General features: G+C 42.6%; 1 protein-coding gene across 8 annotated transcripts in view; it reads left to right on the forward strand.

Annotated features, from left to right (window-relative positions):
- ATG13 (autophagy related 13) overlaps positions 1-23,443 on the forward strand; it is a 47,612-nt gene that overhangs the window by 18,848 nt on the left and 5,321 nt on the right. For 6 of the 8 annotated variants that reach the window (XM_055423959.2, XM_055423964.2, XM_055423962.2 and 3 more), the window contains 13 exons: positions 6,222-6,303; positions 7,269-7,349; positions 7,728-7,847; positions 9,877-9,923; positions 11,380-11,520; positions 14,365-14,405; positions 15,169-15,265; positions 15,596-15,694; positions 16,501-16,594; positions 19,663-19,761; positions 20,528-20,638; positions 21,050-21,186; positions 23,242-23,356. In XM_055423959.2, coding sequence (XP_055279934.1) covers positions 6,235-6,303; positions 7,269-7,349; positions 7,728-7,847; positions 9,877-9,923; positions 11,380-11,520; positions 14,365-14,405; positions 15,169-15,265; positions 15,596-15,694; positions 16,501-16,594; positions 19,663-19,761; positions 20,528-20,638; positions 21,050-21,186; positions 23,242-23,356 — 1,251 coding nt within the window. In that variant the 5' untranslated portion in view covers positions 6,222-6,234. The remainder of the gene's footprint in view (positions 1-6,221; positions 6,304-7,268; positions 7,350-7,727; positions 7,848-9,876; positions 9,924-11,379; positions 11,521-14,364; positions 14,406-15,168; positions 15,266-15,595; positions 15,695-16,500; positions 16,595-19,662; positions 19,762-20,527; positions 20,639-21,049; positions 21,187-23,241; positions 23,357-23,443) is intronic. The other 2 variants (XM_055423967.2, XM_055423968.2) reach the window with 1 other exon arrangement.

Raw genomic sequence — 23,443 nt, forward strand, 5'->3', positions numbered from 1 at the left:
CCCCCAGCCCAGCATTTCGCACAGTGTACTCTGAATATAAGTTAAATAAGCAGAGTGACAGTATACAGCCTTGGCATACTCCTTTCCCAATTTTGAACCAGTCCATTGTTCCATGTCCATTTCTAACTGTTGCTTCTTAACATGCATACAGATTTCTCAGGTTTCGGCAGTAGGTGAACTGAGAACTTTCAGGTGTATAAGTTGGGTTTAGAAAAGGAAGAGGAACCAGAGATCAAATTGCCAGTATTCATTGGATCATGGAGAAAGCAAGGGAATTCCAGAAAAACACCAGAAAATTATTAAAAAGATGGAAATACCAGACTACCTTATCTGTCTCCAGAGAAATCTATGCAGGTCAAGAAGCAGCAGTTAGAACTGGACATGGACTGGTTCAAACTTGGGAAAGAAGTATGACAAGGCTGTATATTGTCACCCTGCTTGTTTAACTTGCATGTGGTGTACATTGTGTGAAATGCTGGTCTGGATGAATCACAAGCTGAAATCAAGATTGCTAGGAGAAATATCAGCAACCTCAGATATGCACGTGATATCACTCTAATGGCAGAAAGTGAAGAGGAACTAAGGAGCCTTTTGGTAAGGATGAAAGAGTGAAAAAGCTGGCTTGAAATTCATCGTTAAAAAACTAAGGTCATGGCATCTGGTCCCACCACTTCATGGCAAATAGAAAGGGGAAAAGTGGAAACCCTGACAGATTTTCTTTTCTTGGGCTCCACAATAACTGTGGACAGTGACTACAGTCATGAAATTAAAAGACACTTGCTCCTTGGAAGGAAAACTATGACAAACCTAGGTACAGAATTAACAAGCAGAGATATCACTTTACTGACAAAGGTCCGTATAGTCAGAGCTGTGGTTTTTCCATTAGTCATGTATGGATGTGAGAGTTGGACCATAAAGAAGGTTGAGTGCTGAAGAATTGATGCTTTCGAATTGTGGTGTTGGAGAAGACTCTAGAGAGTCTTCTGCAAGAAGATCCAACCAGTCAATCCTAAAGGAAATCAACACTGAGTATTCATTGGAAGGACTGATGCTGAAGCACCAATACCTTAGTCACCTGTTTTGAAGAGCCAACTCATTGGAAAAAGACCCTGATGCTGGGAAGGATTGAAAGCAAAAGGAGAAGGGGCAGCAGAGGATGGGATGGTTAGATGGCATCTCTGACTCAATGGACATGAGTTTGAGCAAGCTCCGGGAGATAGTGAAGGACAGGGAAGCCTTTTGTGCTGCAGCCCATGGGATTGCAAAGAGTTGGACACGACTTGGTGACTAAACAACAGCAAACCTAAAAGCCTACTTTGGCTTAGTCCTCTAGAAGCTGATATATTTTCTTAGGCTTCCCAGGTGGCATGAGCAGTAAAGAACCCTCCTGCCAATGCAGGAGACTAAGAGAGACAGATTTGATCCCTGGGTCAGGAACATCCCCTGGAGAACGGCATGGCCACCCACTCCATTATTCTTTCCTAGAGAATCCCATGGACAGAGGAACCTGGCGGGCTATGATCCATAGCGTCACAAAGAGTCAGTCAGACAAGACTGAAGTGACTTAGCAGCATATTTTTCTTAAAACCTGTCCCATCAGGGGCCTTAATGTAGATAGTCATTTTGGCAATTATAACATGTTGGTAACAATGGGTACTTGTCTGTAAAGGAAAGAAAGTCAAAAAAAGAGAAAGGAAAAAGTCAAATACATGCCTTGTCAGCCAAGAAGAATTCTAGCCTCTTGGTGTCAGAATTCCAACATGCTTGCCCCCAGGGTGGAGAAAGCTATATGATAGAATTTTAGTTTCCCCGAAATGGTCTTTTAAGAAAGGCAATGTGTCAATCACTTGATGCTTCCTTTCTATCTATTTAGCGGTTTTATTTCTCAATTAATAAATTGCATTTATGAATATAAACTGTCTCCTGTAACTGAAGTCCCCCCAGACCTTGACTGAACTAATAAAATTAGTTTCTTTTGAGTATGTACATCCAAGCATTAGACCCTGGGCGAGGATCATCATTTATTTGCTAGTTTCAGTGACCAACATCGTTCCTGAAAGTGCCAGCAGGCTCCAATTACCTTTTCAAAAATCACTTCCCTGTTTTCCCTACTGATTTTGCCTGTGGTATCTTAAAGGTCAGACTGAGGAGTCTGGCCAAAATTCTGGCACATAGGAGCAATATGACAACATAATGCTTTATTAGTCTAACCATTCAGTGGTTTACCTGAGGTTTACCATATAATCTAGAAGATTGGAGAAGAAACTTTTCCTGTACCCTCTTAGGTTCAGTAGGTGTGTGCAAAAAAGATTAACAAACTAGATTAGCAAGAAAAAAGATGGAGTGTATTAAAGCCTGCAAAATTTATACCACAGGAGTGCTCAATGATGAATAGTTCAAAGAAGTGGTAAAATTTTGGAATTTCTATGCCTAACTTAGTAGAAGAAAAGGCTTTCATGGGAAGAACAAATAAGCTTCTTTAGGAAACACGAATGTTTAGGAGAACAAATGTGAGATAAGAAAGTTGGTGATAATATTTGCTTGTGTGGGTGCAAATGGTCTTTCCATCTTTTTCATGACCATGAAACTCCCCCAGATGGGGGATTTATATTAGGTTTACTCTTGGTCTCTCTCCTGGGAGTAGACGCCAACCCGAAATGAGAATTTATGGTAGTCCTCATTTCTTAGAAGTTTCTGCTTTTAGTCAGATAAGGGAAGCGCTGAAAAGGTTTTCTACATCTGTTGAATCTCAAATGTCTTTAGCTTAAAATAATCTTTATGCCAAAGTAGCATATTTTAGAATGGCATAGCCTGATCCTCTTCAAAGGTAAAGTGAGATCTGGTATCTCTTCCAGATAAGAAATGAGGCTTGAATTAAGGTGGTTATCTATGGAAATGAAAATGCTGCAAATATAAAGGATTTTATGTAAGCAAAAGTTTGAAGGATTTAGTAATTGATTAAGCACGGTAAAGATCAGGAAAAAATTCAACTGTAGGTCTCTCTTTAATGTTTGTACCAAATTTCCCTTTATAATCCTGGAAGCACTCAAAGAAGGAATTTTGCAAGAGCAAAGCAAAGGTAAACCACCTATTACTTGTATATTGTAGAGGATGAATTAACATCCTTGGTATCCTAGGCCTGAGGGGACAATAAGTGCTGATGTCTCTCTCTGTGGAGACACCCCTCCCCACTTTGGGATCAATAACTAATTTTAGTTATTGGATAATCCTTTTAGTGCTTCAAGTGGGTACAAAAAGTCGCAAGAGTCATGCCATTATAGTGTTTGCATCGGTAGATTCTGATAGTAGGAACACTTCCCCACTTTAGGGGCAGCATAGTCCTCCAGCACTATTCTTATCTCAGGTCTGTGGCTGGGTTGCTTCAGAGCCTTGAGCTGTTTAAAGCTTTAAAAGATATTTTTATTTTTACTTTAATATTTAAGTGGGTAAAAGGCTTGAATTAGCACTTTGTAAAAGAGGAGGATATCCAAATGTCTAATAAACACATGAAGAAAGGGACAGTAGGGGAGAGGCAGTCATCATTTAAGCATTAAATTAATGCCTTTAAAAAGGCATTTAAGGCATTTAATTTAATCATCAGTCATTCAATGCAGATTAAATGAGATACCACCACACTCCTGCCAGGATGGCTAAAGTGAAAGAACCAGCATTTCCAAGTAGCGCTATAGCTGTGGGTCCACAGGAGCCCCAGTGTGTTTGTGGCAGTGATACAAATTGGTACAAACCCTGGAAAACGTTTTGGCAGTAATTGTCAAAGCTAAACACAGCCATACCTTGGATGTGTTGTGGGTTGGTTCTGGATCACTGTGATAAAGTGAATTATATGAATTTTTTTGGTTTCCCTGTGCATATAAAAGTTGTGTTTAAACTATAAAGAGTAAAATAGCATTATGTCTTTAAAAAAACACAACATGCAGGAACTTCCCTGGCAGCCCAGTGATCCCATTGCAAGGGCACGGGTTAATCCCTGGTTGGGGAACTAAGATCCCACATGCCCCACAGTATGGCCTTAGAAAAACAACAACAACAAATATACAAAACTTCATTTAAGTATACTTTAGAGCTTCCCTGGTGGCTCACTGGTAAAGAATATACCTGCAAGTGCAGGAGACACATGTTCAATCCTCGATCCGAGAAGATCCTACAGGCTGCAGAGCAACTAAGCCCGTGTGCTACAACTGTGAGTCTGTGCTCTAGAGCCCGGGAGCTGCAACTCCTGAGCCCACGTGCTGCAGCTGCTGGAGCCTGCACACCCAGAGCCTGTCCTCCGCAACGAGAGAAGCCCTCACACCGCAACTGGAGAGTAGCTGCCACTTTGCTGCAGCTAGAGAAAAGCCCACGTGGCAACAAAGACCCAGCACAGCCCCCCAAAAAAGAATATTGCTAAAAAATGACGCTTACCATCACCTGAGCCTGCAGTGAATTGTAATCTTTTTGCTGGTGGAAGGTTTGAAATATTTCAAGAATTACTAAAATATAACACCAAGACACAAAATAAAATGGCGCTGATAGACTAGTTCAACACAAGGTTGACACAAACCTTCAATTTGTTTAAAAAAGGGGGAAGCAGTATCTGTGAAGCACAGTAAAGTGAGGTGCAATTAAACAAGGCATGCCTGCTGACCCAAAATCAGCACTCCTGGCTTTACATCTGATACCAGCAGGGGTTTTTATTCACCAGAAATCTCATGTAAGAGTATAATAGCTGAAAGCAGGAAACAACCCAAATGCTCATCAACAGCAGAATTTATAGATTGTGGTATATTCATGAAGTAGAGTGCTATATATCAATGAAAAAGAATAAACTGCTACATGCAACATGATAAATGAATCTTACTGAATATAGGAAGCTACACAACAGAAGAGTTCATACAATATGATTGCATGTCTAAGAAATTCAAAGCAGACGAAGCTAATCTGTGGTGATAGAGGTTAGAATAATGGTTACTTCCCGGTGAGTTTATTGACCAAGGGGACACAAAGGAGCCTCTGGCTTATAGGAAATATTCTATAATTCCATCTGGGTTGTCATTGTTTGAGTGTTTATATATAAAATATTTAGTTAGTTGTACAGCTAAGATTTGTGCATTTCACTGCATGTGAGTTCACACCTCAATAAAGAATAGTGTTGTTTTAAACTTGTACTCATGATTTCCTGCTTCCACTCTATCCTTTTCTTAAAACTAGCTTTCCCTCTCACTTTCTTTTTTGTTAACTGAAACCCACTTAAACTTTTTGCACTCAGTCTTTAAATCCTGTCAACTCTTCCTTTAAAATACCTCCCATCCATATTTCCAAATCATGTCTCTATTAGACTTTCAGCCCTGACCACAAGCCTGAATTATTGCCAAGGACCCAATTGATTTCCCTGCTTTCCGCACTCAAAACTATTTTACAATGTGCCAGCAGTGTTGTCTTATCAGTGTTTCTAACGCACCGTTTGGATTGTGTTGCTTCCTCTTCTCAACAGCCTCAAGGGTGCTCCCCTTTCTGGCGTCAGTCTTTAGCACTGTATTTGAGATTCTCATGGTCTGGCCCAAACGAGCCATACCCAATCGCTGGAAAATTGGGGTACTTCATAGTTCCAAACCTATTTTTCTCCTGTGGCTTATATGCCTTTGTTCATGCTCTTCTCTCCCCTAAATGCCTTCTTCTTCATACCAGCCCCTTCTCATCCCACCCCTACCCTACTCCCACCCACAGTTAAATTGATTTAGTGTTCTTTTGAAGGAATGTTGGGCTTCCCAGGTGGCACTAGTGGTAAGGAACCCGCCTGCCGATGCAGGAGACATAAAAGACGCAGGTTTGATCTCTGGATTGGTTGAAGGAATGTCAACTTATTTTATGTTTTAATATTAAGTTTTTGACTCATTAAAACTTAAGTCTTCAATATGCTGGGTAATAAAACTTTTTTAATGAATAAGTTTAAAAGCTCAAAGTTTCATATTCAGGTAAAATGGCTTGTCTCATCTTTTTTCTAGGTCTGTAGATTTAGCTGTTTGTGTGGAGTTTATTTTCCTCAAAAGATAGTATCTTCTGTTTTTCATGTTGGTGTCTTTAGTTGAGGGGAGGGGAGGTTTTCCCTCCTGCATGACTATGCATACGGCTAGTAGACAATGCCATGTCTGTATGCTTTGTTGTAGCAATCCCTTTTAAAACACAGTCACATTATTCAACACTTTTTTTTTCTTCTGTTTTAGATTCCTATAGGCAATGGAAACTGATCTTAATTCCCAGGACAGAAAGGACCTGGACAAGTTCATTAAGTTTTTTGCCCTCAAGGTAATATATCCATTCTCTTGAGCCTAGAACTGTTAGAAATAGCTTCCATGCCTCTCCCTTTTTGGAAATACAGCATAACAGCTTGCAGCTTGCCCATTTTAAGGGATACTTCTGTCTGTTGTAAACCAAACTGTGAAATTTGGGGGCGGTACTGGGGGTGTAACTAAAAAGCTTCCAATTTTCCAAAGCTAGTTGTTAAAAAAAATAGCATTTTTTTTTGCAAGCCTGTTTGCAGAAATGTCAAACTTATTATGCCAGGTTATTGGCACAGTATGTTCCCTTGGGGTGAGAACAAAGACTGGACTGGAATGGACAGCAGTTCGGGCATCTTTCCCCAAGCATCAGCTACCTCTGAAACCTCTCTCTTTTTGCTTATTGTCCCCTTCTGTGTAAATGAAGAATTAAAACTGAATTCTGAGTGCTTTAGAAGGCATATTTTCCTAAATGTAAAAATCATTTCCACCTCTATCTCTCCTTCCTCTCAACCACTGCTGTGTAAGAACAAGCCATGCAGTAGATTCTGGTTGTAAAATTAGCCGGAAGACTTTTGCCATATGGGCCAAGTCATATGAATAATTGTGGATTCCTTGGTTTAAATCTACTATGATTACATAAGTGTATGGCAGTGAATATTTAAACCTACGACTGGACTTGTTTCTTTATGAAAGTCAGAGCCAACATGTGCAGCTTTCCTTCTGCCATGTGAGTATATTATAGATTACAAGCCTCAAACTGATTTCTCTTAATTGGTTGACACTAGGTCCTCAGGAATATTTACAGTATTATTTTTGTGCCTTTTTTTTCTGTTCTTGATGGTTTTAAATCTTATCCTTTCCTGAAGTATAGTTATGATCATTGGTACCTTTTTAACCCTGCATTGAGAGGGTTTTAATCTTGATTAGGAGCCAAATCAGTTTGTTGAAACTTTTCACCTTTGGTTTTTTTCTTTGGTTGGTATTTTTTAGACTGTCCAAGTGATTGTCCAGGCTCGACTAGGAGAGAAGATTTGTACTCGTTCGTCTTCTTCCCCAACGGGTTCAGACTGGGTAAAATTCCTATTCTTTGCTGAGGGATATTCTGTGGTGTTTGTCACAAGGAATCATGGTGTAGTAATAAATAATAATGTTTCTAGTATTAGTAAGTCATAACATTAAAATGCCTAATTCCATTTGATCCATTCACTTGGAAAATATGTTCTTCATTGAATGTTAGTCCTGGATGTTTTTTGGTTTTCCTCTGTGATGAGTGAAAACTTATCAACCTGAGTTTTGGGGCCTTGATGCAAGACATCTCTTAAGGGGAAAGAAGTGAATGACTGTCCTTAGTCAAGGGGAAGGCCTACGTTACTCAGTATCCAGTCTTCCTACTTTGATTCCATAATGTTCCTTGCGAGTGTTTAATACAAAGTTCTTCTTGTATTCTAGTTCAACTTAGCAATCAAAGACATCCCAGAGGTTACACATGAAGCAAAGAAGGCCCTGGCAGGGCAGCTGCCTGCTGTTGGGAGGTCTATGTGTGTGGAGATCTCACTCAAGACTTCTGAGGTAAGGTTATGGCCAGGACAGGTTCTTAGCTCAGCACCCAAAGCACTTAACACTCTGGTTCCAACTCAGCCTTGTTCCTACGTTTTCCCTCTCTGATCGTCTCATGGTTCTCCGAGGAGGTCATGGTTTTTGTACTTATTCTTCCAGTCACTTGGAGTAGACTCTTCACTCTCATCTTCATGTCTCATCTGTAAGGGATGTGTTTCTACTCATCCTTCAACACTCATATGCTCTAAAAGATCTCCCTTTCTAACTGCTCTCTAGACTTTCTGTGTGCTTTGTTTATATTTGTTTCTTAGAGTATAACTTGCTGGAATGTGATTTTTTTTAATGTGTTTTACCACCTTTTTCCATGATGCAAATATTTTTTCTTGTATGTTTATTAATCTGTTTCCACTACAGGATTGTGAGGCTGCGTGGAATAATAAAAGGCTAATGGAGTTTAGAGCTATACAGATCCAAATTCAGAGCCTTGCTGAGCAACTCTGGCCAAATTACTTAGCCCCATTTAATTCTTATTTGTAAAGTATATAAATAAAATATGGTAGACAATTATCACATGTTCCTACTGATACTTTACCCTTTTATTCTCGAGGTCAGCAGCTATGCCGCACCTTATTTATCTGTGTAGTTCTTCAATTCTTTTTGAAACGAGGCAGGATATAATAAATAATCATCTCTGTGCTTGTCACAGTGCCTGGGATGGCACATAGTAGGCTCTTAATTTTTTATTGTGTGAATGATGTCAGTACTTATTCTGTGGAAATCTTAGTACCAAATAAAACATCCTATTCTCTTTATTGAATTACGAGTGTATACTGTGAGTTATTTTCCTTAGTAATCCTTGAAAGTGAAGTCGCTCAGTCATGTCCGACTCTTTGCGACCCCATGGACTGTAGCCTACCAGGCTCCTCCGTCCATGGGATTTTCCAGGCAAGAGTACTGGAGTGGGTTGCCATTGCCTTCTCCAAAGGGGAGTCCAAAAGGAAGAACTCTCTCCTCTCTCAGGCATCTGTGATTTCAGATTCTAAACTGTTGTGATTGGACTTCCCTGGTGGCTCAGTGCTAATCCGCCTGCCAATGCAAGAGACACAGGTTTGACCCCTGATCCAGGAAGATCTCATGTGCTGTGGAGCAACTGTTGAGTCTGTGCTCTAGAACCTGTGCTCCGCAACAGGAGAAGCACCACAGGGAGAAGCCCACGCACCTCAACTAGAGACTCGTCCTCGCTTGCTGCAACCAAAGAATTGCCTTCATGTAGAGCCTGGGTCTCCTGCACTGCAGGCAGATTCTTTGCTCCTGAGCCACTGGAAAGCCCTGGTAGAATACTATGCGGCCATTAAAAATAATGTAGACTTTTTAATTATAAGGAGAATTCCATGTTGTACTTATTGATTAAAAAGTGATCAGTTCAGTTCAGTCTCTCAGTCGTGTCCAACTCTTTGCAACCCTATGAACTGCAGCACGCCAGGCTTCCCTGTCCATCGCCAGCGCCTGGAGCTTTGCTCAAATTCATGTCCATCAAGTCGGTGATGCCATCCAACCATCTCATCCTCTGTCATCCCCTTCTCCTCCTGCCTTCACTCTTTCCCAGCATCAGGGTCTTTTCCAAGGAGTCAGTTCTTCATATTAGATGGCCAAAGTATTTGAGGTTCAGCTTCAGCATCAGTCCTTCCAATGAATATTCAGAATTGATTTCCTTTAGGATTGACTGGTTTGATCTTGCAGTCCAAAGGACTGTCATGAGTCTTCTCCAACACCACAGTTCAAAAGCACATAAAAAAGTGGTAAAAATAGTAATACAAAAACAAAAAAAAGATTAAAAAGTGGAATGTATGGTATGAGCTCACTTTTATTTATAAAAATCACTGATTGTATTATAAGTGATGTCTTCTTTTTGCTTATTTATACTTTGTAATATTTTTATAGCAGCTGTATTGTGCTTTATAATAAAAAAAGATTATCAAAAGTAAAACTGAAATATCTCTTAATAATATCTTGAGAATACCTTTTATTGTCCCATTTACAGGGAGATTCCATGGAGCTAGAAATCTGGTGTCTGGAAATGAATGAAAAGTAAGTGCTCTAGGGAGCTCAAATTGATGTTCTGCGACAACCAAGAGGGGTGGGATGGGATGGGAGATGGGAGGAAGGATCAAGAGGGAGGTGACATGTATACCTATGGCTGACTCATGTTGATGCATGGCAGAAACCGACACAGTATTATAAAGCAGTTATCCTTCAATTAAAAATAAATAAATTTGAAAAGTATGTAAGTGCTCTATCTTAGAATCCTTGGTTGTGGTAGCTGAGGATAAAGTGCACGACATCACGTGAAAAGCAGGGCTTGTATCAGTCATGGAGAGTGTTCTGACCACTTAACAAAGCTGGTAGGTCTTTGCGACAGTTGGCTTCATGCTTGGCTTCCAGCCCAGGCACAGCAATGACCTTCAGAAGGAGTGTCGGTCCAGAGAGACTCAGACAACACAGGGAGAGGAGCAGAGAGAAAGCTGAAAAAGGATTTGTTGTTTTCCCAGAGTACACATAGTTCTCTGACTAAATCCCTTGAGCTCTTGTAACATGACTACTCTGTTTTGTCTGTTTTCTGTGTGGCAGACATCCAATGAGATTTCCCCTCACCACTCCTTTAGACATGCTGTGTTGGTCACGGACTGGGAATGCATGTTATTTTCCCCTCCATTTTCTTTTTTCAGGGCAGATTAGCTAAATTCCTGCCCAAATTTCAAGAAGAATATATAGGAAAGTTGAGGAAGTAGCAACACATCAAAAGAAAAATCTTTTTAATAAGTATGAGTGGTATAGGCATTATTTTTCTTTCTTAAATAAAAAGCAATCGCCAGGTTATAGTCCAAGATTTTCGTACCAAGCACTTCTCCAGATTCCCTGTTAGCTATATAGAAGTAGACTGCTGTAAGGCAGTGCATTGAAATCATGTTTGTACTTTCAGTAATAAAACCGCAATGCTGAATTATTGTTTCTAAGTGCTCAACTTTATTTCTTCGAAAGATAACTGCTTCAAAGCTGGAAAAAAATATATCAGAGACCTTTGGTTGCCCCCCTGCCTTTGTCTGGTGCATGGGAAAGTAAAACTTTGGCTAACATCAACAATTTGTTGATAAGCTGACAAAGCACTCTAATTACAAGTTTAGTTCAGAAGATGTTTTAATTATAAATTTAATCTTATACAGTTCCAGCATTTATTTAGCAACTATCTCTTTTGACTGTAATACTCTGCAAAATGTTATTTACGCTGCAAATCAGGTTATATTCTATGCGAATTTATGAATAATGCTAACAGATTTTTAGACTTTTGAAAATTGAAGTATTAAGTTTATTAAGTATTAATGCCGTTTTAGTTTCTAGTGTACAGTAAGGTTATTCAGTTATATATTCTAATGCTGACAAATAATGTCAGTCACTCCATGGAACGTAACTAATGTCTCTATCCAGTGCGCTTTTGTTCTTTGTGTTAGCGGAGTAGGAGAATGCTGATAGTGTCTTTGCTCCCCAGGTGTGATAAAGAAATCAAAGTTTCCTATGCCGTGTACAACAGATTGTCATTGCTGCTGAAGTCTCTGCTTGCTATAACTAGGGTGACACCAGCTTACAGACTCTCCAGAAAGCAAGGGCACGAGTATGTCATCTTATACAGGTAAACAGCTCACCTTCATGATTCACACTTTGGACTCATCAGTTTGCACATTGTCTGACCAGCATTCAGGTATTCCATGGTTAATTTTTGGACAGATATTTGGATGGTTGATGCTATACCTTTGCTGTGATTGCCTATCTATTCTCCTTTATGAACCTCAGCTTTTTCCAAAGCAACAAAGTTCTTTATCCTTTTGTGTATACACAGTCTTGATTGCTATGGAAAGGATTTTTAAATCCTCAATCAGTTTGGTCACTCAGTCCTGCCTAACTCTTTGCGACCCCATGGACTGTGGCACACCAGGCTTCCCTGTCCATCACCAACTCCAGGAGCTTACTCAAACTCACATGCATCGAGTCGGTGATGCCATCCAACCATCGCATCCTCTGTCGTCCCCTTCTCCTCCTGCCTTCAATCTTTCCCAGCCTCACGGTCTTTTCCAGTGGGTCAGTTCTTCACATCAGGTGGCCAAAGTATTAAGTTTCAACTTTAGTATCAGTCCTTCCAATGAATATTCAGGACTGATTTACTTTAGGATGGACTGGTTGGATCTCTTTGCAATCCAAGGGACTCTCACGAGTCTTCTCCAACACCACAGTTCAAAAGCATCAATTCTTCAGCGCTCGGCTTTCTTTACAGTCCAACTCTCACACCCATACATGACCACTGGAAAAACCATAGCTTTGACTAGATGGAGCTTTGTTGGCAAAGTAATGTCTCCGCTTTTTAATATACTGTCTAGGTTGGTCATAGTTTTTCTTCCAAGGAGCAAACATCTTTTAATTTCATGGCTGCCGTCACCGTCTGCAGTGATTTTGGACCCCCAAAAAAGAAAGCCTCTCACTCTTTCCACTGTTGCCCCATCTATTTGCCATGAAGGTATCACCGAGTTAGACATGAGTTTGAGGAAGCCCCGGGAGTTGGTGGTAGACAGGGAAGCCTGGCATGTTGCAGTCCACGGGGTCACAAAGAGTTGGACATGACTGAGCGACTGAACTGAATGGACCAGAGTGGTGGTGAAGAGGATATGTAGCAAAGTGTGAGAGCAGAGCCTGGAAAGTCAGGGTTCCCAATTTAGCCAGGACTCTGTTTCATGTTAATGATGAGCCATGGGTGTTGGCCTTTGGCTTACATGCAAAGAGCTGATTTTGAGAAGAATTGGTATAACAGGATGGAAGGACCACGGATTAGAGAATTAACTTATTCTGTTGAAGTAATCTAGCAACCCTATGTGTGTTTACTTATCAAGGCCTTTTTTTTCTTTTGGCCAAGTTGCAGAACTTGCAGGATCTTAGTTCCCCCCAACCAGGCATTGAACCTCGACCCCCGACAGTGGAAGCAGAGAGTCTTAACCACTGTACCACCAGGGAATTCTTCCCCCATCTGCTTGTTTTTATAAATAGAATTATTTTATAAATAATTTTATAAGTAAAATTATTTTGCAACATAGCCACCCCATTCATTTACCTATTATCAGTGGCTACTTTTGTAGTATGAGAACAGAGCTGAGTAGTTGCCCCAGACTATATGACCCACAAGTCTAAAATATTCACAAACTGATCCTTTAAATAAAAGTTGACTAACCCCTGTTTTATGATGTCTGTCACTTTTGTGCATGTATTTCAGATATGTATATACATTTCTTTTCTTCCATTCCAGACTGTAAGACCTAGGATTCAGTTTCATCCTAGGACTTGTCCCTAGTTTATCTTTATCTCATCCCTATTGTCAGAGCTTAGTTTTTATTGAACCAACCCATGTATGTGTTTAATTTTCAACAGTATTACTTGAAAAATATAAAAATACATTTTAAGTGTTTTATAATTCAGACTTTTTGCTAATATAGACTGGCCGTCCCAGGGAGATTCATGGAAAGGTTCTACTGTGTTTAGATTTTTATAGTTTTAGAATAGTCTTGCCTATTTATTCAGTAGTGGAAAAGATATTTTAATTTCTCAGTCAGTTTACTTTGGGATGATGGAATGACTTTCGATAAGCAGAGTGAGCCCACTTTGATTGAAGATCACACTTCAAAATCTAGTGACTTATATTCCATATTTGAAAGTTGCTAGGAAAGTGGATTTTAAGAGTTCTCATCACAAGAAAAAAAAATTATGTTACTGTGAATGATGACAGATGTTAACCAGACTTAGTGTGGTGATTATTTTGCAATGTTTACAGATACTGAATCATCATATATCCTTGAAACTAATATAACGTTGTGTGTCAATTATAGGTCAGTTCTAAAAAAAAAAAAAGTCTTATATTTTGTAAAAGAAGTTCCAGAACTGTTTGCCAGTTTTGTTTGTATATTCTCTTTTTCCCAATAGGTATACTTTGCAAAGGGCTCCCAGGTGGTGCTAGTAGTAAAGAACTCACCTGCCAATGCAGGAGACATAAGAGATGCGGGTTCAGCCCCTGGGTCAGGAAGATCCCTTGAAAAAGGGCATGGCAAGCCACTTCAATATTCTTGCCTGGAGAATCCCATGGACAGAGGAGCTTGGCAGGCTATAGTCCATGGGGTCACAAAGAGTTGGACACAGTTGAAGCAACTTAGCACGCATGCATGCATATAACTTTACAAATATGCTGCAGAAGCAGGGATAAGAAACATAAACAGCAGGTCACACTTAAGTTTATTTTTCTACTTTTTTAACCGGTCCTCTCCATAACCATCCTCATGCCTACAGCTTAATCAGGTAGCAGCGATACTGCTCCATTCGGAGGGATGTTCGTGCAGATGAGAAAAGAAGGGCTGGCTTTGTGGGCTTTGTTTCCAGGTGTTTAGTGTGCGGGCCCTTAGAATGAAGAATTCAGTAACACTTTTTTCTTTCTTCCCTACAGAATATATTTTGGGGACGTTCAGCTGAATGGCTTAGGGGAAGGTATGTATCAAGGTTAAAAAACATTTGCAGTGTTGCTAAGTGTTCCCCTGACTTCAGAGATGTGCTTGGATGCTGCCTCTAATAGTACATAGCTTGTGAGTTTAGTATGTGTGATACAAGTAAGGAAAAGACAGGTAGGAGGTCTGCAGAGCTGCCAGGGAATGACTGAATAATTTTCCCAAAGTTCCAGTAACTCAGAATTCTTTGTTATTCTTTATATGATTGTTTGTTTTCCTAATTTTCTACAGTGATCATGTTAAACGTTTCTGATGAGCATCAATAATTTTGAAAAATTGGAAGTGAAACCAAGAAAACTAGGGAAGTCGTATTGTAATGCCCTGACTGTTTTCTGCACTTAGTTCTGGGGTGGCAGCTTGAATGGGAGTGTAGTTGCTTCATAAATTGAGGTATTTGTGTGAGGAACTCTCTGTGCCCCTTTAATGTCTTATTGGCACATCTCGACAGGGTTGGTTAGGACTTGTTTAAGCTTTAGGACTAATAATCATTTTACCTCTTTGAAGGTAGTTTTATCAGGAAATGAATGCTTTTCCCCCTACCAATATTAGGTCAACATAGAATAAATTAAAATAAAAATGTATGTCTATACATACACATATGTATGAAATTGAGGCTGCTGCATTCAAGGTAGCTAAGTGGGTCATGCCAGAGGTTGTACAAGCAGCTGAATGGTTCAAGGAAGGATGTACTGAGGGTAGTGTCAGTATTGTCTGGAAAAAAGCTAATTATTTATCTCTCTTCCTAGGTTTCCAGACAGTTCGTGTTGGGACAGTGGGTACCCCTGTGGGCACCATCACTCTTTCCTGTGCTTACAGAATTAACTTGGCATTCATGTCCACCAGGTGAGAAAAAATCCAACAGAACTCTTCCAAAAAAAAAAGGAACTCTTCCGAAGATATTAAAGTTGTTTTTCTTCCAACCGCTCCCCCTCCTCGCCTCAGCTAGGCCTAGAGTTCAGCATAGCCATTGCTGAACTGAGAGAACCCAGTTTCCAGATTGGAGAAGCTGAGTGTCCCAGAGCCAACGTAGAAGTGATGGTTTATTTTCAGGGATGCAGGAGTTGAGGTTCTGTGGTTCCTTCCAATAGATAAGAGGCTAAAGGATCTCTGAGGGCTTCAGGGAGCATGACAAGGCATTCTAACAAATGCAGCCATCTGCTTACTGCATTACAGGCACTTTGAGAGGACCCCACCTATCATGGGCATTATTATTGATCACTTTGTGGACCGTCCCTATCCCAGCTCCTCGCCCATGCACCCCTGCAATTACAGGTGAGGAATGTGGATACCCCTTCCAAACTGTGGCTGGCGGAAACATCCATCTTGCCCAGGCCCGTAGAGCACCTTTATCTGCACTCACCGAAAGGCAGGGTACACGGATGGAGACCCCACAGGGAGGGATGTGGAGTGGCTGGCTGTATCCTTGCTGCTGCCTATCAGGTACCCCAAGACAAAAGGTAGACCACGTCTCAGAAAATCCTTGGATATTTTGACCTAGACAGTACTGATTTGACTTTTGGGTTGATTTTACTTAGAAACTCTGAGAGTGGCAGTAATGTGGAGAAAGAATGTCCTTTGCAAATTAGGTGGTTTTCAGGTCACCATTGGCACAATTCAGTTTTATTCCTCAGAATCAAACATCTCCAGGCCTAGATCCCAGAAAAGAGTTGTTGAGAGATTGGAATAGATGTGTGCCAAGAAAGATGCCACCTCTCTGTGAAGGACTCATGAGGTTGGATCAGGTTTATCTTTGGAGTCTAGAATTTTATTTCACTGCATTCTCTGTTGCTGATGATTCTTTGGCCCTACACTGGCCAGGCTTTAAAAAAATGCTCTCAAATGATATGTCAGCTGAAATGTTGGGATTAAAAAAAAAAAAAAAACCATTGTCAACCTCTAGATGCTGCTTTCTGAACATATTTGAAATTGTCAAGAACTCAGTGCACCTCTCTTGACATTAGGGACTGCCAGAAAGAATTCTCACCAGAACTTGCATCCATATCTCAGCTCTCTTTGTGTCCTTTCTGGAATTTACTGCCATCAGTCAGTATTCATGATTTCTTCCCCCCTCACTGCAGAACCACCGGTGAGGACACTGGAGTAACGTATCCTTCTGTGGAAGATTCTCAAGAAGTGTGCACCACCTCCTTTTCCACCTCGCCTCCCTCCCAGGTAGGGGGAAACAGGTTCTGGTGTGGCGGTAGTTATTTGGTACATATATGGGCCTCATGAAATGAAAATTTCATGTGAAAATTTAGATAGCAATCTTCTGGTGGTGGTGGTGGTGGTGGTGATTATTTCAAGGAGTTATTTTGAGGAGTAAAGGAGAACCTTCTTACCCAGCAGATAATACTGTAGTATTTTTAGTCTGTAATCTTAACATGCAAGATTCCATGTAACTTTTACCTCCCTGGTGACATCTTAAAATTCCCTAGAAAAAATCAGTCACAGAAAACCCCTACAAAATCAGAATTGTGTTCTGGTAACCAGAGAGGCACTGAAACCAACACTTGTTAGAACTAGCAGCTACTTCTTTTATTTTTTTTGGCCGAACCCAGCGGCACGTGAGATCTGGTATCTTCATTCCCTGACCAGGGATCGAACCCATGCCCCTGTGGTGAAAGCATGGAATCTTAATCACCGGACAACCAGGGAAGTCGCAGTAGCTGCTGCTTCTTTGAAATGGTTCCTAAATATGGTTCCTAATAATGGAAGGAGCAAAATAGGAGCCAGTGATCATTTAGCATAAAATGCCATTAAGACCCCAGCTATGCAGTTTTCCTTAATAGTTACATAGATATCTGCTTGTCTGCATTCCCTCTATGAACATGATTAACTGTTAACTTTTCCATTAGGATCCATGTTCAGTGTTACAGCCAGTTTCAATAAAACACAGGCTGCAAGCAATGTGAACACTTTCCCCAAAGAAGTGTTCTATAATATACATGTGGTTCTGAGACTGCTTCAGATAAGGAGTCATTTTTTCCAGCTGACTGAATTTTAGTGCACCTTTCTTCCCTTCCACCCCAAATTGTTCACCGTCTACCCATTGCCTGCCCATCATCTCTATTTTTTCCCTCCTCTTTTCTTTCATATTAGATGGTTCCCTAAGTGAATTCTGTTTTCCTCTAAACTTGACCCTTGCATGTGTGCATGCTAAGTCACTTCAGTTGTGTCCAACTCTGTGTGTATAGACTATAGCCTGCTAGGCTCCTCTGTCCACGGGATTCTCCAGGCAAGAATACTGGAGCCCTTCTCTAGGGGATCTTCCCAACCCAGGGATCAAACCCACATCTCTTACATTTCCTGCATTGGCAGGTGGGTTCTTTACCACTAGTGCCGCCTGGGAAGCCTAAATTAACCCCTGATTATCCTTTTTCACCATCTTACTTGGGGGTGTGGGGCCCAACAAATTAATTAGCTATCCATACATTTTTATCCTGTGTATTTTCTTCATTAAGAAAAAATTTAAATTTATTCCATCCTGTGCTTTTAGATACTAAATTAAAAGTATAGTTCTAATTTGTTTTAAAAGCAGGGGTTAAGCACAAAAGCTAACTTATGTGTGAAGGACTTTACAGAAATTCATGGATCACTGTTATTTCTAATGTGACAATTTAAAGTTTAAGAGAGTCTTGTGAAATTGCTTGGACAGTCTGGTTTGGGGGTGCAGGAATTGTTATTCTTCCCCGCTCCCCATTCATATATGTAGGCATGCGTAGCGCCGTTGCTCTGGAGGAGGGGGGCTTCTGGTATGCCTGCTGACAGGGAGCGATGCTGACCCAGATAGGAGGAAAGCCCGCTTTCTTACTAGTGCGCATTCGTGAGGTGGTGGTTTTTTTAAATCATCAAAATATGAATATGTCATTTAATGCTCATTTAACAACTGATAAACTCATAAACAATATATAAACTTGGGAGTTGTTAGGGATGGTGAGTCTGGGGCTTTAACACGTCAGTTTTTCGTTTTCTCTGATACAGTGGAAATTCAGCCTGACCCCAAAGGTAAAGGGAAATTAAGTTGTTTCTGTAGCTGAGGTTTGCAGAAAGGTTTATTAACCTGTGTAAGGAGAGCCTATATGTTTCATGTTATCAGTTGCCTATTGTGTCTTGTTACAGTTTAAAAGTAGATCTTGTCAAGATTTCATCAGAGAGAGCACCCAGTGGGTGAGCCTTGTCACTGCTCCCTGAGTACCTGTAATCAAGACTATACAGTTTGGTGCAGAAATACTCATTCTGAAGTTTGATGGTAGAACAGAGAGAGAAAAATAATTTACCACCTGGTCTCTTCCTTCCTGTAAATACTGAAATAGTTTCTTCTTTGGTTTAATCTAGGGAATCACATAATTGTTCAACAATTTCTGTTTGAGCTTTTGCTATGATCCAGTAAATACATGTTAATGGGCTGATTTTATTTTGTTTTTCTAGTAAAATAAGGATCATTGTATCATTTGGGCACAGAGCTGAGTTAAGAAATAGTTGTGACTCAGACCCCGTACTGGTTCTTGAGGTCCTACCTCCAATTCTAGGCATTAATTAATTAGTTAATTGGCGAGACTTAAAGATGGAACAGCAAGACCCAAAACAATCGTCTTGCCCATAACTAGCTTTGAAATCCTGAGTTTTGAAAATGCCCCAGTCTTTACTCCATCAAGTTCTTCTACACCCTCAGGGACTGTGAGCGTGTGCACACACACCCTGATGTCTACACCTGCACACCGCCTCATCTTCCCTGAGCTGATGCAGGAAAGTTTGCCTCTGGGTCCCTGAGCATTTTAAAAGCAGAGCCAACAAGCATCAGCTGTTTAAACCTGAGCCTACGGATTCTGAGTCCCCAGAAAAAGGCTTCCAGTCTAATATCTTCATCTCAGCGTCCTCATTCCTGTGTAGCATACCCTGTGTCCATTCTCAGGACCGTCCTGTTGGAAGTTTTCTAAAAGAGACCCTCTTTTGGCTAAAGGCAGACTAATACTTGGTTCAGGTTTCACCATGGCATAGCAGCTTGACTCAGCTTTGCTTTCCACCTGCACATCAGGGAGAACACCAGGGATGAACTCTCTTCTTCACACCTTTCCAAGCGGTCCTTTCAGAAGGCAGTCATGCAGCCTTCTCCTGCTTCCCTCCTGACTGCACTGTGCATTTCAGCCTCCGTTGCCACTGCCCTTTGCGGAGTGTTTCACTTCTTTCTCAAGCCCCTTTCTTTTTCTCTGTCTCTCCTGTCTGTGTGTGTCTGTGTGCAGTGTGTGTTCACTGTCACAAAGGCACTGTTTCAGACCCCTACTCCTGTGGTGATGGACACTCTGAGGGTCCCCACGGCAGGACTGGCCTTTTCCCATCAAGTGAGTCCATACTGGGAGGAAGGGGACATTATTCAGATGGTTTGTTTTTATTTGAAAACTATAAATAAAGTACAGGGTATAGTTATTTAAATATCCCCATGTGTTCTGTGGGTTATTTTGAGGTGTGGTAATTGATTTTTAACAGGACGCAGCCATTGCACAGCAGCCCAAAATAGGATTCATCATTAGCCCCTCCTCCTGCCATCAATGTGAAAAGTACATGGAGTTGTTTAGATCTTTTTTTTTTTCCCAGATAAACCATCCAAGAGTGGTTTTCTTTCTTTTTCACTATAAATAGGAACCCTCCCAAACCCAGTGGTAGTGGAGGGTGTGATTAAAGAAGAAGCCTTGTGTTTCAAAGGGACCTCACGGTCAAGGAAGAGACTAGAACAACCTGGGAAAACGGATGGCTCTGGCTCCCAATTCTGCCCAGACGGCGCTCCACAGATCTGCTGGGCTGGAAACTGAATCAGTTAGCGGAACCCCTGGGAGAAAGGGGAGCAGGGAACTCGTCTGAGGCCTTTGGAAGGCACAGAGCTGAGACTGAGTCCCACTGCAGATCAGCCTGTTTTCTTACTTACAGAGTAGTGGCCTGGTCTGTCTTTAACCCTCACATCAGGCCCTCCCCCGCAACGCACACGCTGTGAGGCTGTGGGCTGGGGTCCGCTCCTTACTCTCTGCTGTTCTGGATTATTGGTCACACTCTAGGAGTGCCTGTTTTTCCCTCCTTCTTTCCTCTGCCCGTCTTTGTTTTTCTCTTGCTTAGCTCTCCAGCTCTCGCCTTTCCTATCAGCCTGCGGCCCTGGGCGTTGGATCTGCTGACCTGGCTTATCCAGTAGTGTTTGCTGCTGGCTTACACGCCACACACCCTCACCAGGTATCTTTAAAGATGGGGAGGACACTAGGGGTTCCTGTGCTGCATCTCTGCCCAGACACATTAGAGGGGCCTCTTGAGACACCAGTGTTCTAAGTGTTCTGAACCAAAGCTCTTCTGTAACTTCAGAGGACTAAGGTGATTCTGAGAGGCTGCCTCTTACACTTTAGAAAGGAAGGAAGAGCTTCCTGAGTGTTTCCCCCCACTCTTTCCCTCTGTAGTCACTTCCGTGCATGTCTTCCATTAACTGAGCGAGCCCCAGAAAGGATCAAGATTTCCAAGGCTTCCTGCCCACTTGGTGGCAGCATTGGTGATGGGAAAGCTGGACAGCCGATGCCATCGTGCTAGGCAGCAAGTCTCCCCTCCTGCCTGATGTTGCTGTGATTCACTGTATTTTTTCATTTTCCCCCAAAGCTAATGGTCCCCGGGAAGGAAGGTGGGGTACCCCTTGGTCCCAACCAGCCTGCCCATGGTGCCCAGGCTGACCAGGAGAGACTGGCAACCTACACCCCTTCTGATGGGGCCCACTGCGCTGCCACGCCGTCCAGCAGGTAAGTTCACGTCTTGGCTCGGCCGCTCTTCAGACCAGCCAGGGAGGGGCCTGTCCTCCCCAACACATCTGCTTATTTGGTATCAGCAAGTAAAGAGTAACTTTCAGCATTGGCTCAGGCTTGGCATTTTCAGGGAAAATGTGGAATCCTTCAAATTCCTGATAAGAATCTTGCATTGCAGCTGGCGTGTGAGGGGGGCTTGCCCTGGGCACCACCACTGGCTTCTGACAGCAGGCAGCCGGGCTTGGCGCGCCTCACCCTGATTCAGGAAGGTGTTTTGAGATGTTTCTCTTGTCCCCTGAGATGGTTTCCCTGGGCGTCCTCAGTATTTCCTGAGCCCAGAACAGGGTGTTACTAACCACACCCATGACATCGGAATCACGGTGCTTCGCGGGAGGAGTTAGGGTCCATTTTCTTTCTCTCCTGGAGGCCCTGTAGAAACAACTGTCTCCCTTACTAGAATACAGAAAGAAACCTTTGTCTTTTCTGGTTGCGCAGGTGATACAGTCTGTAGGTCAAATTTTGAAGACATGGATTGGGTGGAAAGTTCTCATAATCCTTGACCTAAGAGAACAGAGAGCTCGCAGAACGGCCAGGCACAGGCCTGGCTTCTCGGGTTGCAGAGCCCAGACTCGCTCTTTGCATTTCACCCAGAGTTCTGTGGGAACCCGGGCCTGTCTTGACCTGCACTGCCCTCTCTTAACGGGAAGGCCCGAGATAATGGCGTCGATTGCCCCATCGCATCTTAAGTGAACTCTCAGATATTAGAGATTCCCTGTTTTCTTTTCCATTCCCACAGTGGAGTAGGGGAGGGGGTTTATTTGGAAGGTTCTTTCCACGCCATCCATCAAGAAAAATAATCACTTTCATGCCTGGCCCTTCAAACCTCCATCCTCTCATCCTTCCTCCTGTTAGAGGATCAAAGGGGTATCCTCTTAGTGTTGTTTTTTGTTTTTTGGCAGCATGCACGGTCTTAGTTCTCTTACCAGAGATTGACCCTGTGTCCCCTGCAGTGGGAGCACAGAGTCTTAACCACTGGACAGCCAAGGAAGCCCCACTGTAGTCATTTTACACTCGTATTCTGAGCCTAGATTCCTGGGGTATGACCTGGAGTCACTTAAGACAGAGGACCCTGCGTCGGGGGTTCTCAAACGCCGGTCCCCTTGGGGTCTGGAGTCCGGGAGCCACTTGGACTGCATAGCTCTCCCCACCTTGAGCCCCTGCTCTGGGGGCTTTCCTGTCCCTGGCTTCTCGCAGGGCTGTGACTGACAGTCAGCTCCTGTTTCTTCTGCTTGGCGTCCCCACCTTTCGGGACTCAGACTCCCTCAGTCTGGAGGGAGGGAGGGAGTCGTTTAGTTGCTCAGTCATGTCCAACTCTGTGAGCCCCTAGACTGTAGCCCGCCAGGTTCCTCTATCCGTGGAGTTCTCCAGGCAGGATGCTGAAGTGGGTAGCCATTCCCTTCTCCAGGGGATGTTCTTGACCCAGGGATCGAACTCGCACCTCCTCCTGCATTGGCAGGCGGGTTCTTTATCACTACACCACCTGGGAGGAGAGGGAGTGGGCAGCCAGATGGATGTGTTGCTGAGAGACCTTGCTGAGCAGCGGGAGGCCTCGGGGCACGGAGGGGAGGAGGCATGGTGTGGAGCTTCACACAGCGAAACGCAAAGTGAAGGAGGGGGACGTGGAAAACCTAGAGTCTGGCTCTGTACCTGGATGGACGTTAGCACTGGTTGTGTATGAGAGCTGGATGCACGGTGACTGATGCTGGTGTGACAGTGAATGTTATGGACGCTTTATACAATTGCAACACCGAGTTTCATTCACATATGCCTATTTTTAGCTCTTCCAGGAAATGCAGTCCTTTGCTGTCAACTCAAAAGTGAGGGTGACAGGGGCCCCAGGCAGGCTTCATACTGCCATTTCCCACACACCTGGGCTGGTGGGGGGCAGCTCCTGTCCTGGGCTGTGGCCTCACAAGGTGGTGGGTTTACGGGGAACCCGGTAGGCTCTGCTGTGGTTTGAGAAGGCGAGCCGACACGACCTTTCTTCTCCAGTGAGGACACAGAAACTGTATCACACAGCAGCGAGGGACGGGCCTCCCCCCACGATGTCTTGGAGACCATCTTTGTCCGGAAAGTGGGGGCTTTTGTCAACAAGCCCATCAACCAGGTGATTTTTCTGCCCCCGCAACCTGTGAGAATGTGTGAGCCCTTAGGGTGAGGTCTTACCTGGGCCCTGTGGAACCACTGAAATCAC

Source organism: Moschus berezovskii, chromosome 14, assembly GCF_049115385.1.
Source record: "Moschus berezovskii isolate FMDL1 chromosome 14, NW_MosBer_1.0, whole genome shotgun sequence".
Lineage (NCBI taxonomy): Eukaryota > Metazoa > Chordata > Mammalia > Artiodactyla > Moschidae > Moschus > Moschus berezovskii.